General features: G+C 33.2%; 2 protein-coding genes and 1 long non-coding RNA gene across 6 annotated transcripts; 1 reads left to right on the top strand and 2 right to left on the bottom strand.

Moving 5' to 3' along the window:
* Positions 1-309: 309 nt before the first annotated feature.
* LOC148300706 (uncharacterized) lies at positions 310-1,819 on the bottom strand. 3 transcript variants are annotated; one of them, XR_015838903.1, is made up of 3 exons: positions 1,515-1,819; positions 942-1,385; positions 310-617 (listed from the first exon to the last, which is right to left on the bottom strand). It is a non-coding gene; the product is annotated as an uncharacterized LOC148300706 (long non-coding RNA). The 3 variants fall into 3 exon arrangements; XR_015838902.1 differs by having other exon boundaries at positions 1,255-1,385; XR_015838901.1 differs by having other exon boundaries at positions 1,255-1,385; positions 1,683-1,819.
* Positions 1,820-2,031: 212 nt separating this feature from the next.
* On the top strand, positions 2,032-11,201 carry LOC148300705 (transcription initiation factor IIA subunit 2). 2 transcript variants are annotated; one of them, XM_088274411.1, is made up of 4 exons: positions 2,032-2,281; positions 2,362-2,489; positions 3,900-4,006; positions 7,812-11,201. In XM_088274411.1, exons 1-4 carry the CDS (start codon positions 2,210-2,212, stop codon positions 7,835-7,837), a joined length of 333 nt encoding a protein of 110 aa, XP_088130537.1. In that variant the 5' UTR covers positions 2,032-2,209; the 3' UTR covers positions 7,838-11,201. The 2 variants fall into 2 exon arrangements, with proteins under 2 accessions (XP_088130537.1, XP_088130538.1); XM_088274412.1 differs by having other exon boundaries at positions 3,900-4,019; positions 7,812-10,038.
* Positions 11,202-12,547: 1,346 nt separating this feature from the next.
* LOC148300704 (general odorant-binding protein 83a-like) lies at positions 12,548-17,740 on the bottom strand. The gene is made up of 5 exons (XM_088274404.1): positions 17,667-17,740; positions 16,032-16,084; positions 15,894-15,929; positions 14,299-14,478; positions 12,548-12,725 (listed from the first exon to the last, which is right to left on the bottom strand). Exons 1-5 carry the CDS (start codon positions 17,683-17,685, stop codon positions 12,708-12,710), a joined length of 306 nt encoding a protein of 101 aa, XP_088130530.1. The 5' UTR covers positions 17,686-17,740; the 3' UTR covers positions 12,548-12,707.
* Positions 17,741-20,302: the final 2,562 nt, after the last annotated feature.

Below are 20,302 nucleotides of genomic sequence, written 5' to 3'. Positions count from 1 at the left end.
GTATTTAACGATCAAGATAACACTGCTTCTATATAATGCAGTGCCCTATGCACCTTTGGGGTGCGGATAAGGGTTGGGAGGAGGATGTGTGAGGGGATGCGTAAAGAAGAATGTGTACAAAGACAAGAGTAGCGTGGTGTGGTGTTCTATTCTCTCTGCCTATCCCTGCGGAAGCGGCGTGATGGTCAGTTAGTTACTTTAGATTGCATTTCTGTAAAAAATTAAGGTCAATGTTGTAAGATCACAGAGAGCGGGATAGGATGATACTTTTCAAGGATCTCGGTCATTAATGAACAAAATAAAAACATATTTAAGAGCATAATATGTTTATTTTCAGGGGGGAGAGTATACATATATTAGTCACGATGAATAACTCCCAAGAAAATTGTGCAATAACACACGTTTCATGGTTATATCATCTATCTGCCTATACATATCTGCAAACACTAAAACAGTAATTACTGGCTACACATCCAAATAAAACAATGCCGAATCGTCCTCTGTAGTTTATATATTCTGATCCAGCGCTAGGAAATGAAACTGTCCAAAGCGCCAACACAATGGGGGAAATGGAACCCTTCTGCCGCGACAAGTCATTTGCCAATAGTTGTACGAGTCTGAAAAGGTAACAAAGTTACAGAATTAGTTTATATGTTTGAAAAATAATTGCGAGCATTACGACCCACTGAGCGATCTCCGATTATGAGGATATCAGACACCGGTATACACTGAGATGGTCTTATAAGGTATACAGTGGCAGGCTTCCCGGAGGGGCTGATATGAAGAGTTCCAACCTCATCATAAAACTGCTCGTGGAGCACAGATGGGGGCTGAAAATTTGTCAGCATCAAGAGTCCAGTCCGGTATTGCGATTGCAAGCTTCGGCGGGCTGGTCTTCTTACATCATATATCGAATATTATTTATTAATTATCATCCATACCTATTTCTTTGTGAACAAAACATGGCCAAGCATTGCACCCACTAGTAAATTGACATTTGTAACTGTATAAGTAAAACTGGAAAACCATTTCAAAATCTATACGCCACGTGCTGTAGTTATTTTTGAATGACATCTTTTGTGTTTGTTGAATCTTATTTTATATGCATATATTGCAATAAACAACATTATATGACAATAAATGTACTTGTAATTATGTTTGGCTTCTTTCTTACGAGTCCATGCTCGGATGATATGGCGCGATTAGTGTAACTCTTTATGAAAGGTGGGCTTCAAATAACATTTAATCGTTCACCTCTTGAGCGCTGGACACGCAGGGTATTTTCTTTAAAGGATATTTAAACTCGGCTTCTGCCATCCCGACAATGTTCCGAAATTTCCCAGGTGGCTCTGCCGACAGCTCAGAGTCGGTTGTCCGTACTTTACCTAAAATATAACATAAAAACGATAATAAAAACAGACTCGCTGTCAACGGACTGTCAGAATGACATTTCACACAAAGAAGATTGCACAGTTTTTCAGGCATGAAAAACAACAACAAAAACAGTTGATTACCTGCAATGCTGTTGATGGGGTCATTCGGGAGGTTATAGAATACATATTTCTTCTAATTAGCGCTTATTTGAGCAGCAGTCGAGACAAATTTCTTGCGTAATTTGTTTGACAGCTGTTTAGCAAACGGCGGAATGAGAGGAAACGCCTTACCAATAATGAAGTACTCACATTTCCAATACATAATAGTTATTTTCAACACGAGATCACCCGGCGTGTCATTTATCGTTTACAATGAATTATATAAATTAGTTTGTGCAATGAATTCATGACGGTCGCCCGGCCAGACTCGAACGAAGCTTATATACAAATATCATATACTAATGATGGCGCTGTAGGTATTCGATTTCGCGTCACATCGCCAGGTTGGCAGTGAAATCTTTCGTCTTTCCAAAATTCGTACTTGAACGTTACAAAACCAGAGAAAATGTAACAAAATCTACTATTTTCCTCGTCGTGAGTGACCAGCATGACACATTGTTTTTTCATGGGTTTTTCCGTTGTCAATAAATACTAATTTAATCTCTGGTTGTCAACAAGTTGGAAGGGCTCGTTTTCGCTTCGAGGGTTTTTCTTCATATTTTATCACCGCTTTGTGAGTTTGTGGATTGATTTTCTACGTGTAATCGATTATTTATTTGACAACATATTATCTAAAAGACTTTTAGTTCAATCGGTCATTTATTTCCATTTTCAAAATGTCTTATCAACTTTACCGAAACACAACCATCGGTAACACTCTGCAGGAAAGTTTAGATGAACTTATACAGGTAAATATATATTATTAACATTATTATTTTGCAAGATTTCATAATACGTCTTTTGGAATTATTTAAATGGTTGTTTTTAGTACGGGCAAATTACTCCCGCACTTGCTGTAAAAGTGCTACTGCAGTTCGACAAGTCCATCAATCAGGCGTTGTCGGCCAGAGTAAAATCCCGGCTCTCGTTCAAAGCGGGCAAATTGAATACCTACAGGTGAGTGAATTTTTTTTCGAATTATTTAACGCCAAGTGACTTTGAAATCTAGCTACGGCTTATGCAATACCTCCTATCATGGCCGTACTTAGCCTTCAACTCTTTATGTTTCATAGGCTAAGTGGATTTACTCATTATGTTTTAAGTTACTATAATTTCATGTAATTTAGGCAAATACACCCGCACACACAGGCCATGCCTTTGTGGGATCTTTTTGTGTATTTTATATTTTATACATTTTTTGTATTTATATTAATAATAATAATAATAAAACCCTTATCCGCACCCCAATATTGCATAGGGCACTGCGTCATATAAACGCAGTGTTATCTTGATCGTTTACACATAAAGGAAAGGTGATCAGCCCTCCGCTTCAGGTACCAGTCCAGGGTAATATTGAATAAATATGACAGTAAAAAAATCATTATGTTGTATAAAAAAAAATATAAAATGAAGTTGCTTAGGTGTTTGATTTTAATCTTATGATTTTACATGTGAATGTAAATTCATAGGACACAAGATATAAGACATAGGATATAAGTTTACTTATGTACTAAGTATATATTTACTTATTATTATTATTATTATTATTTATTTACTATTATTAAATATATACTAAATATATACTAAAGATTATCGACCTGTTCTATTATATATGACAAATTTAAAGCTAGGCTGTATAATCAATGCGGCAGTTTGTCCTAAGCCAGGTTTTTTGTATCTTCTTTACTTTAGTTTGGCGCCATTTGATTGTTTTCTAAGTAAAAAATAGTGCAGTAGTTTTCTTTCTTGCCTACTGCACTGCTTTACCACCTGCCTCTTGATTGGATACCCTAATCCAACCCGCGAGTCTGGAAACATGCCAGTCCAGAATAATGCGCCAGAATAAATTTCTTTGCGCCTCGTCTCAGTACTGACAGGTATTGCTTACCTTTGACCTCTTAATTCAATAAAAATATAGTATATCCCTCTTGTATCAAAAATATTTTTCTTGTTTTTTTTTGTCTAACACTCTGGGACGGGAAAGGTATTTCTACATGTTCGGTTGGTTAATGCTTAAGTACGGGAAGGGTATTTTTACCTTTTGCGCCGGCCTTATTTCAAAGGCAAAAAAGAAGAAATTATTCAATGTCTTTATATGAATATCATATACCAATCTCTTTGTTAAGGTTTTCACTATATGTACATAATCATCAAATCCCATCGCTAGCGGTTCACAGACGTAAAAAAATACCTGACTATGTGTTAAGTAGGTCCTTGTGTAAATATTACCCGCATTTTTTTTATTTTCTACCCCATATAAGCATGATGTGAAATATCTATTTGTTTAGTCTCTGTTTTTTTTTCTATTGATCCCGGGTCATCCCGAAAACAGCTCTGTAATTTAATTTTGGTCTGTTTTGTTCTCAGATTTTGTGACAATGTGTGGACCTTTATGCTAAACGATGTGGAATTCCGGGAGGTACAGGAGGTGGCCCGAGTTGACAAAGTGAAGATTGTGGCTTGCGACGGCAAGAGTGAGTTTAATTGGTGCTGTATATCTACCTTCTTTCTAGGAATGGCTTTTTCCCCGGAATGCCTTCATCATACTAATTTTTGGGATCCAGTGTTCATTTAACTGTAACAGGATTACTTAAAACACTAGCATGCTTTTGAATACATAATGGTGGAGATTGACCGGAGAATTTTGTCGTAATGTAACAGTTACGATGCGAGCATTCAGGCAGTTAGTACAGCGAGCCGAACGCTCCATCCATAGTTTTGGATGCTCGCTGATGATCACCGTGAGCGATGTTACGACGTGACGTTGAGACGAAATGCTCCAATCAGTTCCTACCATAATATATTCGTACAGTAAAACCTCGATATAACAGACCTCTTTTTAACGAATTTCGAATATAGATAATGGACAAAAAATCCGCTCAAATTTTTGACTATTCATCAGATAACGAACTCCAACTATATTTTTGTAATTTTAGATAGTTGATTATAAAAAAAACCTGCAAATTTTTTAAATGTTGGGATATACATATAAACAAATTGTGATGCCATATCTTGTTCCTTAAATAGTAATTTTCTCACGTAAAATATCACTTTTTATTAGCTAAGGCACACAGTAGCCTTTGATAACATTGCAAATATATCTACATAAAGCTATACGCAAGTGATGATGCGATATGTCTCTAACATAGTAAAATGCCTTCTTTTTAAAGAAAATTTTGCAAAAGAAAACATTAAATTTATACACATAAAAATACCCTATTGCCTGCATCAGGTTTTGATGGTCAAACAAACAGTCATTGTATTGCTGCATGTTTCACGATAACATTTACTTGTAACAAATTTAAATACAAGTTTATTTATATTTGTTAATATTTTTTTCAATCATGATTTTTTTTTAAAACATGAAATCTCAATGGAATGATATCAATTGCTGATTACGAATAACATTATCAATTGCTTACTTTTATCATAATTAGTCAATCCTACAACCTGAACTGTGAAATTATAAAAAAAAAATACATCTACCTTTTTCATTTATAACTCTTGTGGTTATGGATTTATACGAAAGATGGGGGATGTTAGAATGGAGAACGAAGCCTGTCAGTGGTTGGTTATTAATAATAACGATAATTTTGGAAAATTTGTGCCGCCATTTTCGTAAAATACCACTTCAAGGGTGCTTAGCTGTGATATTATACAACACAATGTTTATTCTTGGACAAAACCGTACGGCGTCAAATTGCCTGTTCAAATTTCGTTTAGTATCGGTTTGTTGATTATTTAAAAACACATAATTTTACTAGTTAACCTTCCCTTTACTGTGCTTTGGTCCGCCTCCGTAGTGTAATGGTAAGCACACTGGGCTACCGTTCTGGAGGTCCCGGGTTCGATTCCCAAGGGGGGTAAAATAAATATTAGTGATTTTTTCACTGTCATAGTTATTCAATATTACCCTGGACTGGTTCCTTGAAGCGGAGGGCTGATCACCTTTCCTTCATGTGTAAACGATCAAGATAACACTGCGTTTATATGACGCAGTGCCCTATGCACCATTGGGGTGCGGATAAGGGTTTTATATTACTGTGCCAACAAAATCCGCACGTTCCAGTGCTGTGTATTCAATACACATAAAAATGAACGATTTACTATCCTAAATAAATATCATTCGTAGATAATTGCCTAAATTTATTATATTTTAAGTCAAAAGTGATGTTTGTTGAAGTTTGATAGCTGAAAACATGAAAAAATCATCGACTCACGCTTACTAACGAGCGAGACAACCACCTCGGTTGGCTGCCCGAAAGCTACTGCCTAATTACTAGAAACACAACTGAGAACTGAGATGGCAAATCTCGCATTCCGATATAACCAAGTAAAGTAAGAGTGAGACGAATGTGTGGAAAATCATTGTATGACAGAATTAAAAACGAAGATATAAGAAAGGAATGTAAGGCTGAACGAGGAATAATTGAAAGGATTAGGAAGAGTTCTTTACGGTGGTATGGACATGTGGAGCGAATGGATAACGAGAGAATGACTAAGAAAATATTTGTGGCAAATGTGAGAGGGAAAACAGAACGAGGACGACCGAAAAAGACTTGGCACGATCAGATCAATCAGAACCTAAAATCTGGCGCTGTCAAAAGTCTGCGTAATCGGAGGGCATGTATGACTAAATGTATGGATGTAAAGGAGGCGAGGAGTGTATGTCACGACAGAAGAGTGTGGTGTTCCATCCTCTCTGCCTACCCCTGCGGGGAAACGGCGTGATGGTAGTAGTAGTAGTAGTAAGTGAGAGTGAGATGTGAAAAGCGTCGCGTAGCAGTTTTTTTTAGCATAAATATACCGACGATATAAGTTTGATCGTATTGTACATTTTTTTTCTGAATTCTCACAAAATATCCCTATAATGTGCCCGATAAATGGTAATTGTTAAATTTTTTTTAATTCAATGCGTAAATGGATTATGGAGGAATACCTTAAATCTGAACTTATTATTTATTACATTTATCGAAATATTAGAGTTATTTCAAGCAATGTGTACTAGTTACACATCACCAGAAAGTAAGGGTTAAACTAATCTTTTTTTTTTCACTGAAAAAGAGGCTAGTGTTATTTAGAAAAATATTTAAAAAGCCAGATTGTCATTTGATTTGACCGGTAGCTAGAATGGCACCAGTCATATTCTTAGTACACTTACTAATTATGTTTTGTTGAATAGTGTTTTGTGTGTTTTCATAATCGTAATGTAATTTGAGCAGGGTGTAATTACTTACATAACTTATTACATCAATATAAATATTGGTGCTTTCTGATTTTTGTTTAAAATAAATTTAAAAAAAAACTAATGTGTTAACAGCTAACAGGAAAATAATTTTTTAAATACGTGTGTGTCCTTCTGAAAAACATTATTACTCCCATAGGAACTCAAATAGAGATCTAGTTGGTGTAGCGATAGTGAAAAAAACATTTTTCTCAAAGACAGTACAACTATTGTATATTGGTCAATCTTATAACCATATGCTAAAACAATGGAAAGGATAAAGTGCTTTTTAGCTAAGGAGGTTGTCTCGTAGAAGGAGTTTCTTTGTAGGATTGGTCAGGGGAATGATGAGGAGTTGATAAATGCTGACGGGTGACAAAAATATTTCTATGGTTGTTAACTACAAATAATCAAATAATCTGTCTTTTTTTGTTTTATTTTTTGTATGTATTTCGTCCGCCTCCGTAGTGTAATGGTCAGCACGCTCGGCTACCGTTCTGGAGGTCCCGGGTTCGATTCCCAAGGGGGGTAAAATAAATATAATTCATTTTGTTCACTGTAATATTTATTCAATATTGCCATGGACTGGTACCTGAAGCGGAGGGCTGATCACCTTTACTTCATGTGTAAACGATCAAGATAACGCTGCGTTAATATGACACAGTGCCCTATGCACCATTGGGGTGCGGATAAGGGTTTAATTATTTATTATTATTATTATGTATTTCATGGTATTTCTTATAAAATGTTTACTTCCATTAAAAATCATAATTTTAATAGAAGTAGACTTACAGGGACTACCCTAGTTATTTAGACAATATAATAAAAATAAAAAAAATATAAAATAAAAATATTTAAAAAATAACAAAACAAAATCAAAGGTCATTTTGTTTTGTTGACCTTGTCTCTATATTACTGACTATCCTATGACCTTTTCTCTCCAATGTTCGGATGTAATATTTTTGTATTACATTACAAAGGTCAGCATGATTTTTTTTCTCTTTTTAGTGTCACATGTAACTAATATGATTTGTATGTTTTTTTTTAAATTACAGATGTGGATGAAAATGCCAAAAGATAGAAAACGGACTGTCTATTTTCACATTTAATAAGAGTGTTCAGTGTGTCCATAGCAAATTTAATTTTATGATAAGAGAGTCTGTGATTTAAAAAGAAAATTATGGATGCGCCTGGAATCGCTGAAATATCTTACCATTGTAAAAACCTATAGACCTTTAGACTTTATAGAATGTGTAATCGTTTAGGACTTTTATATTATTTTTGTCAATCATTTACCTGTATCAAAAGGTAGGGAACTGCATTGCTTAAATTTATAACTTTTATCTTTTGAACTTGCGTTTAACTTAACTTTTCTGTTACGGGATGTATAATGTTGAGGCTGTACTTGAAATGACATTGTTTTCAACTACGGTAAAGCCCCTTTTTTGTATTCTCTGAGGGAGCACGGATAATGATGTAAATCTGAGGAAAATGTAAAACTAAGGAAATAATTTAAAAGTACAGGCTGACCTCAACTTTTGCACATGATTGATTCCTGAAAATGTGTTTGAAAGTAGAGGGATTTAAAAAATAAATAAAAAAACACCAAAAATTGTACTTTAAAATTTGTTTTTATAAAAATTACTAAGTACATATAGAATTAAAATTATGTTTTCTTAATAAACTTGTCAAGAGTTGTATTTTACTGTTTCATTTTTTATTTTCTTCATAGAGTTCTATAGGTAACATGAAGTGCTATTATGGATCGCCCTACGCACTTGAGATATGCATTCTCCATTGGGATCACATTCAATTCAGTACGTACATAACACTTTTCACAGTACAGACCTGACTCATATGCATTTCATAGTGTGAAAGGGAAACGACTGCACGGAAACAAAACATTGTTGCATTATTGCCAACATAAAAAAAAATTATAATTGTGCAATAGTCGAATGTGCGAAAGATGAGGTCCACCTGTAGAATGTAATTTCTCAATTTTCAATGGTATATAATTTGTTTTTTAAATAGTATTATGTGTGAATAAACATATTTTATTTTCGAATATGGGATATTAAGCTCTTTCTCCCTATGCTGTATTTATTCAAATAATATGAGAATATTTCATTCAAATTACCCCTTAAAACATCGGGATTGTCACGTGTGGCAACAGATCACAAAATCAATGCTGCGACGTGCATTTTCAATTTAGTTTAAGGCAATGGTTTATCCTTATGAAGTCCAAATGACAAAAAGGTTCATATTCATACAGTAGGTCATTTTAAAAATTCATATTAGAAATATTTATCATCATTTTGCTTCAATAATTACATAACATTCTTTATGTATGTAATTTACCTAAAAAAAGTATGACCTAAACATCTGTAAATCTTTTTATTTCCACTTTTCAGATCTGAGAGTTGAGAATTTTGTACATTGCTTTTAAAGTATTTGAAACAAGTTTCATTTAAAATGTCTTAAAAATTATGTATCGGGTAATAAATTAACCTTCTACCATATAACAGTTAAATTTAACTGGTAAAATAGTGTTAAAAAATGTATTGTAAAATTTTCAAGTAAGACTGAAATCAATCAATCAGTATTAACATTTGTAAAACTCTGGCGTATACATACTCATAAGAATACCCTTTACGTATACTGAAAACTTTTAGTATACTGAAAAGCGATATACTGAAATCTGGAAAATATGTTTTTAATATTATGATCTGTTTTTTTTTCCTGCGTCTTACGTTGATCTGGTTATTGTATCAGTATATGCTCATTAGTTCAATTAAATATAAAAGTATATTGAATCATAATTTTTTCATACCCAATTATGATGATTTAAGAAAAATAGGATTTCATCAAATATTTTGAATTATGATGAAATTTATTTTAAATTAAATCAATAGATGCCTCTGTAGTGTAATGGCCAGCACGCTCGGCCACCGTACTGGAGGTCCCGGGTTCGATTCCCAGGGAGGGTCAAATAAATACAAGTGATTTTTTCACTCTAATATTTATTCAATATTACCCTGGACTGGTACCTGAAGCGGAGGGCTGATCACCTTTCCTTCATGTGTTAACGATCAAGATAACACTGCGTTTATATGATGCAGTGCCCTATGCACCATTGGGGTGCGGATAAGGGTTTGAAGAAGAAGAAGAAATCAACAAGCATTTATAGATATGTACTACGAATATAAAACTGATAAAATATATTTAAAAAAATCCGATTTCATGCAAATTTTGTTTATATGTATACATGGCTGATAAAAAAAATACTTTTTAAATTTTGTACCCTTTGAGTTTGAATTAACGAGCTTTACTGTAATAACCTAATGCATCCATAGTCAAATTATATTTTTTTAAATCCAGATTGTATAATTTACTTAAATTAATCCCGCAAGTCACCCGGTTTATTGTTTACCAACCTTGTTATCAAAATATGCATCAAACGTTGTGTTTCCTTGGTTTGTTTTTATTTTCATTAAAAAGTGATTAACCCTGAATATGTTTGTGTCAAACTTCAAAGAATTATTACAAATTGTCCACAGACATAAAAAACTATAGATTTTTTGAAAATATCGAATTATTTATAAGTTAATACTTATTCTGGAATAGTTTTGTTTCACCGCACAGTAAAAGCCATACTCCCGTTCAGATTAAACTTGCAAAGGTTTCAAAACTCATTGTTTGTGGGAAACTGTTGGTACAGAATGGAAGACGCTTAAAAGCGCCTGTTACATACTGTTGATAGAGAGCAGGAGATGCAAAAAAAATGTTCATATCGGAATTGGGTTTTGCGGTTACTTGTGATTAATATACGACCCTGTTTAGTATACTAATTAGGGTCGGGGTTGATGAACAGACCGCCCTATAACAATTTGTTAAAAGTGCCACAATTTCATTAATGTCAGATTCTGTCAACAGTTTTTTTCTAGTGTCATTACAATTGCTTATCGCTCACTTCTTTCAAGACCGTCATAAATCAAAAAACTTGATTTTTTAGGAGAATTTTTTTAACACTTTCTGCCCTGTAGCAGGTAAATATTAAGTTTAAAATATTCCGCTTTTGCTGGGATATAGTACATTTTTTGGGCATTCCAAAAATACGCACAACTGAAAATTTACGATTTTTGATTTATGACGTTCTTGAAAGGAGTGAGCGATATGTATGTAGAGAACATTATGTAATTCTTAATACACACACAGGGCACAGACACTTGTAGAGACCACTTTGATTTAATATTTTATAAGTATTTTTATGTTTAAGTTTGTATTATATCATTACATAGATAAGAAGTTGGCATTGAAATAATGCAAATTTTACACATTTTTTTTAAATATTAGCTTTTGATGAAGCGCTATGAGTTGTTTGAAGAAATAAATTTGTATGATTTTCAATGAATAAAAATTTCTTTAAAATGTGTGATGAAGAAAAATGCATTTTTATTTGAATTTCCCTCATAAACTTGCAGTAAGAATAAACTGTTTCATCTTAGCCCTGTTAAAACTGGATCGTTTTTTTCATTATCTGATGAGTAAAAAATATCATATAATTTAAAGAGCACACTTTCGTAAAATATTACATAAAAGGTGTAACACTTATCTAAAATCAAATCAGGAGCAAAAATATGGAAGTAATAAATTTTTTAAATTTATTTCACTTTCACAGTTTCTTACTCCTGGTGAAAAAGCATTACATGCCATCGGACCCGCAACAGCGTAGTCATAGTTGCCAACTTTGGTGCATTGATTGCGAGGTGCTAAGATCATTTATTAGTATCCATGTCAATTATTGTTGTCGATTAAAGATGTCTTAACAGATTTAACTCTTTTTCTAGTAAATAACTTGTATTATAGTAACACAATTACATAAATTCATATTTTTTCTTGTAAATATACAATAAGCGAATCTGATATACGTCCGCCTCCGTAGTGTAATGGTCAGCACGCTCGCCTTCCGTACTTGCGGGTTCGATTCCCAGGGGGGGGGGGGGCAAATAAATAAAACTGATTTTTTCACTCTAATATGTATTCAATATTAGACTGGCGCCTGAAGCGGAAGGACTTTCCTTCATGTGCAAAAGATCAACATAACACTGCGACAATACAATGGAGTTTCCTATGTACCATTGGGTGTGGATAAGGGTTAAAAGTAGAAAAAGGTTTGTTTTATGGCAAAATATGTGATGATAATTTTTGTTAATATAAAACCCTTATCCGCACCCCAATGGTGCATAGGGCACTGTGTCTTATAAACGCAGTGTTATCATGATCGTTTTACTTATGAAGGAAAGGTGATCAGCCCTCCGCTTCAGGTACCAGTCCATGGTAATATTGAATAAATATTACAGTGAAAAAATCACTTAAATTTATTTTTACACCCCTTGGGAATCGAACCCGGGACCTCCAGAACGGTAGCCGAGCGTGCTGACCATTACACTACGGAGGCGGACGTACGCTACGTTTTTTTACATATTTAAAATGCAACATTAAAATTCTAATGGTAGGGATAGGCCGGAGCCATTTCGTCGTAACACGTTACGATGCGAGCATTCGTATAGTCAGTACAACGAGCCGCATGCTCCATCCATAGTTTCGGATGCTCGCCGCGAGCGATGTTACGACGTTACATTATGACGACATGCTCCAGTCAGTTCCTACCATAAGAGAAGCGGAAATATTTAGTCCATTTTTCTTTACAATACTTAAAAGCACTTTGGTCTTAGTGTGACTTTTTTCTTTTTTAAGTTATGGTGTAGGTTAGAAATAATACCCATATGAACACAGATATTTCCTTTTATTTATGTACTACATACAAAAAAATTGTTTTATTGAAACTTTGCTTTACACACTTAAATTAATATAACATAATATTTATATTTTCCTTGTGGGCCCGTCCATAATTTCATATTCTCAAAGGTCGTTTTCTTGTTTGATCATATTTACATCAAGAAATAATGCTGAAACACAAAAATTAATGTTATAACACCACTACGCTAATGTGAAAAGGCAACTAGCCATAACTCAAGTTGCGGCTGTTTGGCGTAACACGGCTCAAAGCATTCTTATGACTGCCTCTATCATATACAATCACGGATTTTTCTGTATCTCTTTCCTTTACCGGGATATTCTTTATCCAAATAGCCGCAACATTGCATTAATTTATTTTTTGACATCTCATCAAAGATGAAGAAGAATATGGAAGTCTGGGCATTTACGGGGCTGACGACCGTCATAGGCTTGTTTAAGTGATCACTTTACACACGTGTAACATTCACCAATTCTATCCATTATTGACAACCACACTACTCAAATTCTTGGAAGTTCTATATATATGAACCAATTTAGAAACCTTGTTCTTGAATCACTAGAACTTCACTAGAGACATCTATTGGTGAGATGTAAAGAAACTTTTTACTAAGCAGAAACTCTTATATTAGTATGTGAGGTCCGAATCCTGGATTATAATCACAACATGAGAAACGCCAGAAAATACCATTTTCATTTTTATTATTTAAGCTTATAATTTGACAAGATAATTTATTTACAACATTTTGAGTGTGTCCAAATACTTGTTCACAAAATCTGGATTATCTCCAATTACAGGAGTTATTTTCATAATATTTTTTGACATCCCATCAAAGATGAAGAAGAATATGGAATATTCCATATTCTTCTTCATCTTTGATGAGATAACAAAAAATAATATGATAATAACTCCTGTAATTGGAGATAATCCAGATTTTGTGAACAAGTATTTGGACACACTCAAAATGTTGTATTAATTTGATACATGAGTTGGCAAAAATCATCACTTTAAATTAGTTTATCTTAAAACTACTGTTTTTAACTTGTGGCTTTTTGCCTTTGCACATTAGTACGGTCCATTCACATGTAAAAGAGTCTACTATTTTAATTTTTTTCTTTCTATTTATTTTAAGATCTGTCAAATACTAAAATTATTGTCGGCTTCCATAGTGTAGTGCTTAACGCATTTGGTTATCATTCAGGAGGTTCCGAGTTCAATTTCGAGGGGGAGATCAAAATAAACAAATGATTTTTCACTTCAAGTATTCAACAGTCAATCTAATACAGCATCGATGCGATGCACTTTGAGTACGGACAAGGGTTAGAAGAAGAAAAATAATATTTTTTTAAATGAATTTTCTTGCCAAAGTTTGACTGTTAAGTGGTTAAGAAAAGTATGTTGAGATGGTTTGGCTACGTGATTCGAATAAGTAAAAACAGGAACAGTTAAACAAATTTATGAGGCAAATGTAAAACTGAAAAACTTGGCATTATCAAGTATTTCAAATACTCGAAACTGGTCAGGTCAGGAGCTGGAATAATCGGCGGATATATCGCTCACTCCTTTCAAGAACAGCGATATATGAGATGTATTAATGTGCAAGAGGCGAGGATTGTTTGCAAAGACAGATTGGTATAGCATTATGCTCTCTCTGCCTACCCCTGCGGGAAGCAGCATGATGGTTATTTATTTTTGAATATATTCAATTATCTATGAAATACTACCTCTGGGTCCGACTGCTGCCAGCATTTGTGTAGATCGTAAGAAACTTGGCAGAGATCAGATCCATCTTCCCCTTTGAAATGGATACAATCTTTTCCCATCCTATAAGCAATCTTCTTCATACTCTCCGGAATGCTTTCCAACATTTTTTCATAATGGAATGTTCCGGTTGCCGGATCCAACTAGGTCAACAAGAAAAGAAATTTGATGTCGGTTTTGTGGTAAGTTCATTTTCCCTCCATTCTGACTGGGTTATTATAATGGTGGGGACTGATCGGAGCCATTTTGTCGTAACATAACACGTTACGATGCAATCATTCGTATAGTCAGTACAGCGAGCCGAGCACTCCATCCATAGTCGGAGCGCTCGCTGCGAGCGACGTTATGACGTTACATTATGACGGAATGCTCCGTGTCAGTCCCCATCTTAAAAGATGTGCCCCATTGAATTAATAAGGAATTCTTGTTAACACTTTATTGCTCTATAAGCTCTAAAGCTTAACAAGAAACAAATAAGAATCCTAACCAGGACCTTGACAGGACACTGCAGACTGAGAAAGCACATGTCAAAAATTGGACTACATGACTCCCCAGTCTGCAGATTTTGTAATAATATTGTACTGTCACATCCTTGGAGGACCACTACTAGACTCCGAGAAGGTGAAGCTCCTACCACCAAGGCAGGTCGTGAGCTACTTGACTCACATAGGTCTTGAGAATGAGCTATGACACAAAGAGAGGTCACAATACACCTAATATGTTCGCAGTGAAAAAAGAAAAAACACTGGATTAATGAATTTTTTGAAGACATACCTCTAAAACCAAGCACATCAATAGCAAATAATTCACATTAAACAATAACATTCATAATTTATGTACCAATACCCTAGTCAGCTTTTCGCTGCCAAACGTAAACAATCAAACACCAATTAATCAGTTTTTCTACCCTACGTACTGGAAATAAGTCTCACAATTATGTAAATCACTATATCCATAACCGGAAACACATTGCGAAACCGACTAAGAAATACCGACATCCGGAGCATGTGTAAGACGGAGGATATCGTGAGATGGGGACGATAACGAAGGTGATACTGGAATGATCATGTAAACAGAATGTCAGATGACAGACTTACACGTATCGCCCTTCAAGGAATCCCTGAAGGATGTAGACCTCCGAAAAGGTGGAAAGACAGCTGGGAGTCAATATCCCAAGAGCTACAAGCGAAGGCACAAACAGATCCTTAGGATCTAAAAAAAGAAGAAGAAGAAGACTATATCCATTTGAAATTTAAACTATTCTCTTAAAAAGTATATCGACAACTGCTATGATATAAACTTCATTTGTAACTAACTTGCAGGAAAAATTGTTTAGTACCACTAAGCACTATTTAAAAAAAAAGTTTGTAGTAAATATCCTTTTTAAATGAAGAGTTTAAATTTGAAATGGATGTAGTGGTTGACAAAATTGTGAGAATTATTTCCAGTGCGTAGGGTAGAAAACCGACTGATCAGTTTTTGATCGTTTACGGTTGGCAGTGAAAAGCCGACTAGATGGCTTTTGGGTGTTAATTTTTAATCAAATATTTATACTCACAACTTCCATTTCCAGGAACATGCACTTCATGTAACACTGTCAAATTAGAAAAGAAAATTATAATTTTTTCATAATTTGTTTAAAAAAAACAGTACTGTTCATAGTATTTTATATATAAATATAAATAAAAACATTCACCTTTAGATTTTGATCATCTACCATTGTTCCTTTACTAAACTGTTCCACCAATCCTAAAAGAAAGTAATTTCAATTGATATTTTTTCTTATTATTCTGTATTTTCAACAAATCTTTTTGTATTATTTTTTGACATCTCATCAAAGATGAAGAAGAATATGGAAGTCTGGGCATTTACGGGGCTTACGACCGTCATAGGCTGGTTTAAGTGATCACTTTGCACACGTGTAACATTCACCAATTCTACCCATTATTGACAACCACACTACTCAAATTCTTGGAAGTTCTATATATATGAACCAATTCAGAAACTTTGTTCTTGAATCACTAGAGACATCTATTGGTGAGATGTAAAGAAGCTTTTTTATTAAGCAGAAACTCTTATATTAGTATGTGAGATCCGAATCCTGGATTATAATCACACACATGAGAAACGCCAGAAAATACCATTTTCATTTTTATTATTAAGCTTATAATTTGACCAGATAATTTATTTACAACATTTTGATTCATATATATAGAACTTCCAAGAATTTGAGTAGCGTGGTTGTCAATAATGGGTAGAATTGGTGAATGTTACACGTGTGTAAAGTGATCACTTAAACCAGCCTATGACGGTCGTAAGCCCCGTATATGCCCAGACTTCCATATTCTTCTTCATCTTTGATGAGATGTCAAAAAATAATATGAAAATTTCTCCTGTAATTGGAGATAATCCAGATTTTGTGAACAAGTATTTGGACACACTCAAAATGTTGTAAATCTTTTTGTACGTTGAAGAATTTTATAGTTTAAAAAATAAATCTTAGTAAAAATACAACTAGTTTTCAACGGGTTTATATAGATGGGAGTTTAAAAATAACTTTCTCTTTTATTTTTCATTTAAAAACATTTGCTCCATACTAATTTATTATTTTTTACTGTACCGGGCATCGTGTATTGTGTGTCAGTCTGGTTAAATGCAAAACAATGAAAATAGCACAAATATCTCATGTTTAATTTCACAGTGTCTGCAACGCAATGAAAATATTTTTTCAAAACTTTAAAACAACAACGCAATTGAAAATCGAAATGTTTTTCTTAGAAATATGTATATTTTGTTTATTTTTCAAAGTGATATACATATATTTTATTAATTTAGGCTGCCTTCTTAACACACTAAGGACGGGGAAGGTATTTCTACCCGTTCAGTTAATTGATGCATAAGGACGGGAAGAGTATTTTTACCTTCTGTGCTGGCCTTATTTCAAAGTCAGAAAAGAAGGAATTATTTAATGTTTTTATATAAATATTATGTACCAATCACTTTGTTAAGGTCTTAACTATATATACAAAATTATCAAACCCCGTCACCAGCGGTCCGCAGGCGTAAAAAACACCTGTCCAAAATCTGTTAATTAATTCACATTATTTTAATATTTAATTTACCCTTTTTCAATCACATATTTTTTATTGTATATGCAATTTGTGCGTAATTTGGAATGCCCCCTCAATTTGTTTTTTAATTATTACAAAACTTGCATGATTTATACTTGGTGGTGAAAAATAAATCTTTGCTTTAAATGACTTGAGCAACCCAGTTTTGCTTAAATTGTGGAAAAATATAAGTACAAGGTAGAAATATGAAGACTTCTTACCTTTGTCTACAACCGTCATGACTTCACATTTTTCTACAACCGGTTTCAACAGATCAAGGAATTCTTGTGATGGAAACTAAAAAAAATATTTAAAAAAGATTTTCCATTCATTATTAAGATGATCTGAAGGCACATTTCTTGATTGCTATGGATATTTTTAAATTTCGATTAAACCAGGCATATCAAACTCGATGCCCACGGGCCGCATGCGGCCCTCGAGTATTTTTTTGGGGGCTGCGGATACCTGCGTTTATATTTTTCATTAATTTTAATTCTTCATTGAAATCATTTTTTTGTACGGGAACATATGATATTATTTTACAAAATCATTAAGTTGGATCTATTGCACCTCATGTGACTGTCTTTGATAGTAAATTATTCACTTAAAGTTAGATAAAAATTAAAATGAGATTTTCAAGTTTTTTGATGTGGCCCGCTGGCGTACCCAAAATACCTTGAGAAGCCCTTGGTGCTTTTTGAGTTTGACATCTCTGGATTAAACTATATTGCTCTTTCCCATAAAATTTGTATTAACGAAAAATTATATTCTCACTTTAATTACTTAAAATTCTAATGCTTCATTGCTTAAAGTTCAAAACTCTTAGGCTTAAAAAAAATTAATGTTTTTCACTACAGTTACTTAAAATTCTTTTGCTTGGTAAAATAATGTTTCTCACTACAATTACCTAAAATTCTAATGCTTAAAAAAAATGTTTCTCACTACAATTACTAAAAAATCAATTTTTCTATTTTATTGTTTTTTTGGTATTTATTACTAACTCTACCTGGCCACATGTTTCTGTGGCACAGTCTTGTTACATGGAAAACAAAATAAAAAATAAATAAAATAAAACACTTTCTAATATATTTAATTTCACAATGCATATATTATGGGCATATAATATTCTAGTACAATATTGTAGTTATCAAGGAACACGCTGTCCGCTATGGCCGATGTTAAGTATTGCCTATGTTGCTGTTACGTTCAACAGATGGTGCTGCCATTGCGGAAAAAAGCTGTCCAAGGTAAAAACACCTGTCACTAGTTTATAAAAACACAAGCATGTTCAAATGCAACATAGTATCAAAATTATAAAAAAAATCGGTGAATAACTCAACTCAACAGATTTATAAAAAAGGTTTTTATTTATACAAGAATTGAAATATCCATTATTGAAAAGAGTCACTTTCGCTTTTAAACCCCTTATGGTATTTGATATCAAACAACTTTGTATTTTAATTTACTATTTATCAAACTAAATTTATGTATTTTGAAAATACCAGTGAATATGACAAGGACAATTACTCAAGTGATAGTTGACTTTCGGGAGGACCTGACATGGCACATAAAGAAGAAGTAAATATGTATGTATGTTTATAACTTTGTATATAGATACCTCATCACACAATGCCACACCAATCACAGCCAATAAAATGGAAATTATTTTTCCTCTATTTTCTGCCATTTTTAAACAATAAGAACACAACTTCTTCAGTAACTTTACAGTCTGAATCTCTATTTTCAAAAGAATCCTTATATATATCCATAAAAAGGCATTCTCACAATTATCTTGTCATTGAACGATGTCAATTAGTACCTACGGCTCACTCATGATAAAGAGCAGTGTTTTGCAAACTTTCTTTTGTTCAAGGTACACCTGCCAAATTAAGAAAATTAAGAGGTATACTAAAAAAAAGCAAAGTCTGTAATATAAATTAACTATTAAAATTAATATAATGCGAAAACTTTTTCATTTTTTTTTCATTTTATAGAAATTTCTGCTTTTACTTTTAAAATTATTTTGCTTTTTTTCTTTCTTTTATCAACATGTATATATTTCATTTAATTTATTTTTTAGCATTTTAATGTCTCCAATGTTTATATCTGTAGGAAGGTTATTGAAGTACTTGGTTCCCAAATATTTAAAGTTCTGTTGGAATTGTTTGGTATTGCATTTTGGTATTGTAAAGTCATGTTGGTATCTGGGAGATGAACTTTTCATTATATTTAAGCCTTTTTTACCCTTAAATAGTTGGAGAAATGCTGTTTTTTTTAAAATTGTTCTTACTTTTGGGACTTGAAATATTGAATATAATAAATTTGTTGGATAGGTTTTTTTTTCTTATGACTTTATTGTTCTCTGAACTGTTTTAATAGGGTTTAAAGCGTTGTTGTAAATATATCGCTCACTCCTTTCAACAACGTCATATTTCAAATATTAGCAATTTTCAGTTGTGCATGTTTTCGGAATGTCCGGAAAATGTACTATATCCCAGCAAAATCGGCATATTTTTAACTTAATGTTTACCCGCTTCAGGGCAAAAAGTGTTTTTTTTGCATTTGAAAAAAAGGTATTGTTTAATTATTTTTTTAAATAAACTAAATATTTTTCAAATGATAAAAAACCTTCAGGTTTTGCCTAAATAGGTCTGTTGCACAGTAAAAAGTTCGATAAGAGGCTTGATATTTATTTTTCAACATTTAATTATATTCTTAAACTTTAAAAACAATCTCTTGAAAAATCAAGTTTTTTTTATATATGTTCTTGAAACGAGTGAGCGATATAACATATTATGTTTTATGCAAAATGTGAGCCTGCTTAACTGAGCAAAGGCGATCAGAATTTGGAGCAGTT

This window comes from Brachycentrus maculatus, unplaced genomic scaffold (assembly GCF_059751285.1).
Source record: "Brachycentrus maculatus isolate JH-2025_06_01 unplaced genomic scaffold, ASM5975128v1 h1tg000667l, whole genome shotgun sequence".
In the NCBI taxonomy this organism is placed as follows: Eukaryota; Metazoa; Arthropoda; class Insecta; order Trichoptera; family Brachycentridae; genus Brachycentrus; species Brachycentrus maculatus.
Note: the sequence above shows the minus strand (reverse complement) of the source record. Positions and strands in the feature narration are given on the sequence as shown.

Bases quoted from the DNA above. Each gene is read 5' to 3' on its own strand.
- LOC148300705 (XM_088274411.1), top strand. From the start codon at position 2,210: ATGTCTTATCAACTTTACCGAAACACAACCATCGGTAACACTCTGCAG. The intron at 2,282-2,361 runs GTAAATATATAT...GGTTGTTTTTAG, and splicing joins GTTTAGATGAACTTATACAG to TACGGGCAAATTACTCCCGC. The intron at 4,007-7,811 runs GTGAGTTTAATT...TTTAAATTACAG, and splicing joins TGTGGCTTGCGACGGCAAGA to ATGTGGATGAAAATGCCAAA.
- LOC148300704 (XM_088274404.1), bottom strand. The intron at 15,930-16,031 runs GTGAATGTTTTT...CTAATTTGACAG, and splicing joins TAGATGATCAAAATCTAAAG to TGTTACATGAAGTGCATGTT. The intron at 14,479-15,893 runs GTGAGTATAAAT...TTGTTGACCTAG, and splicing joins TGTTCCTGGAAATGGAAGTT to TTGGATCCGGCAACCGGAAC.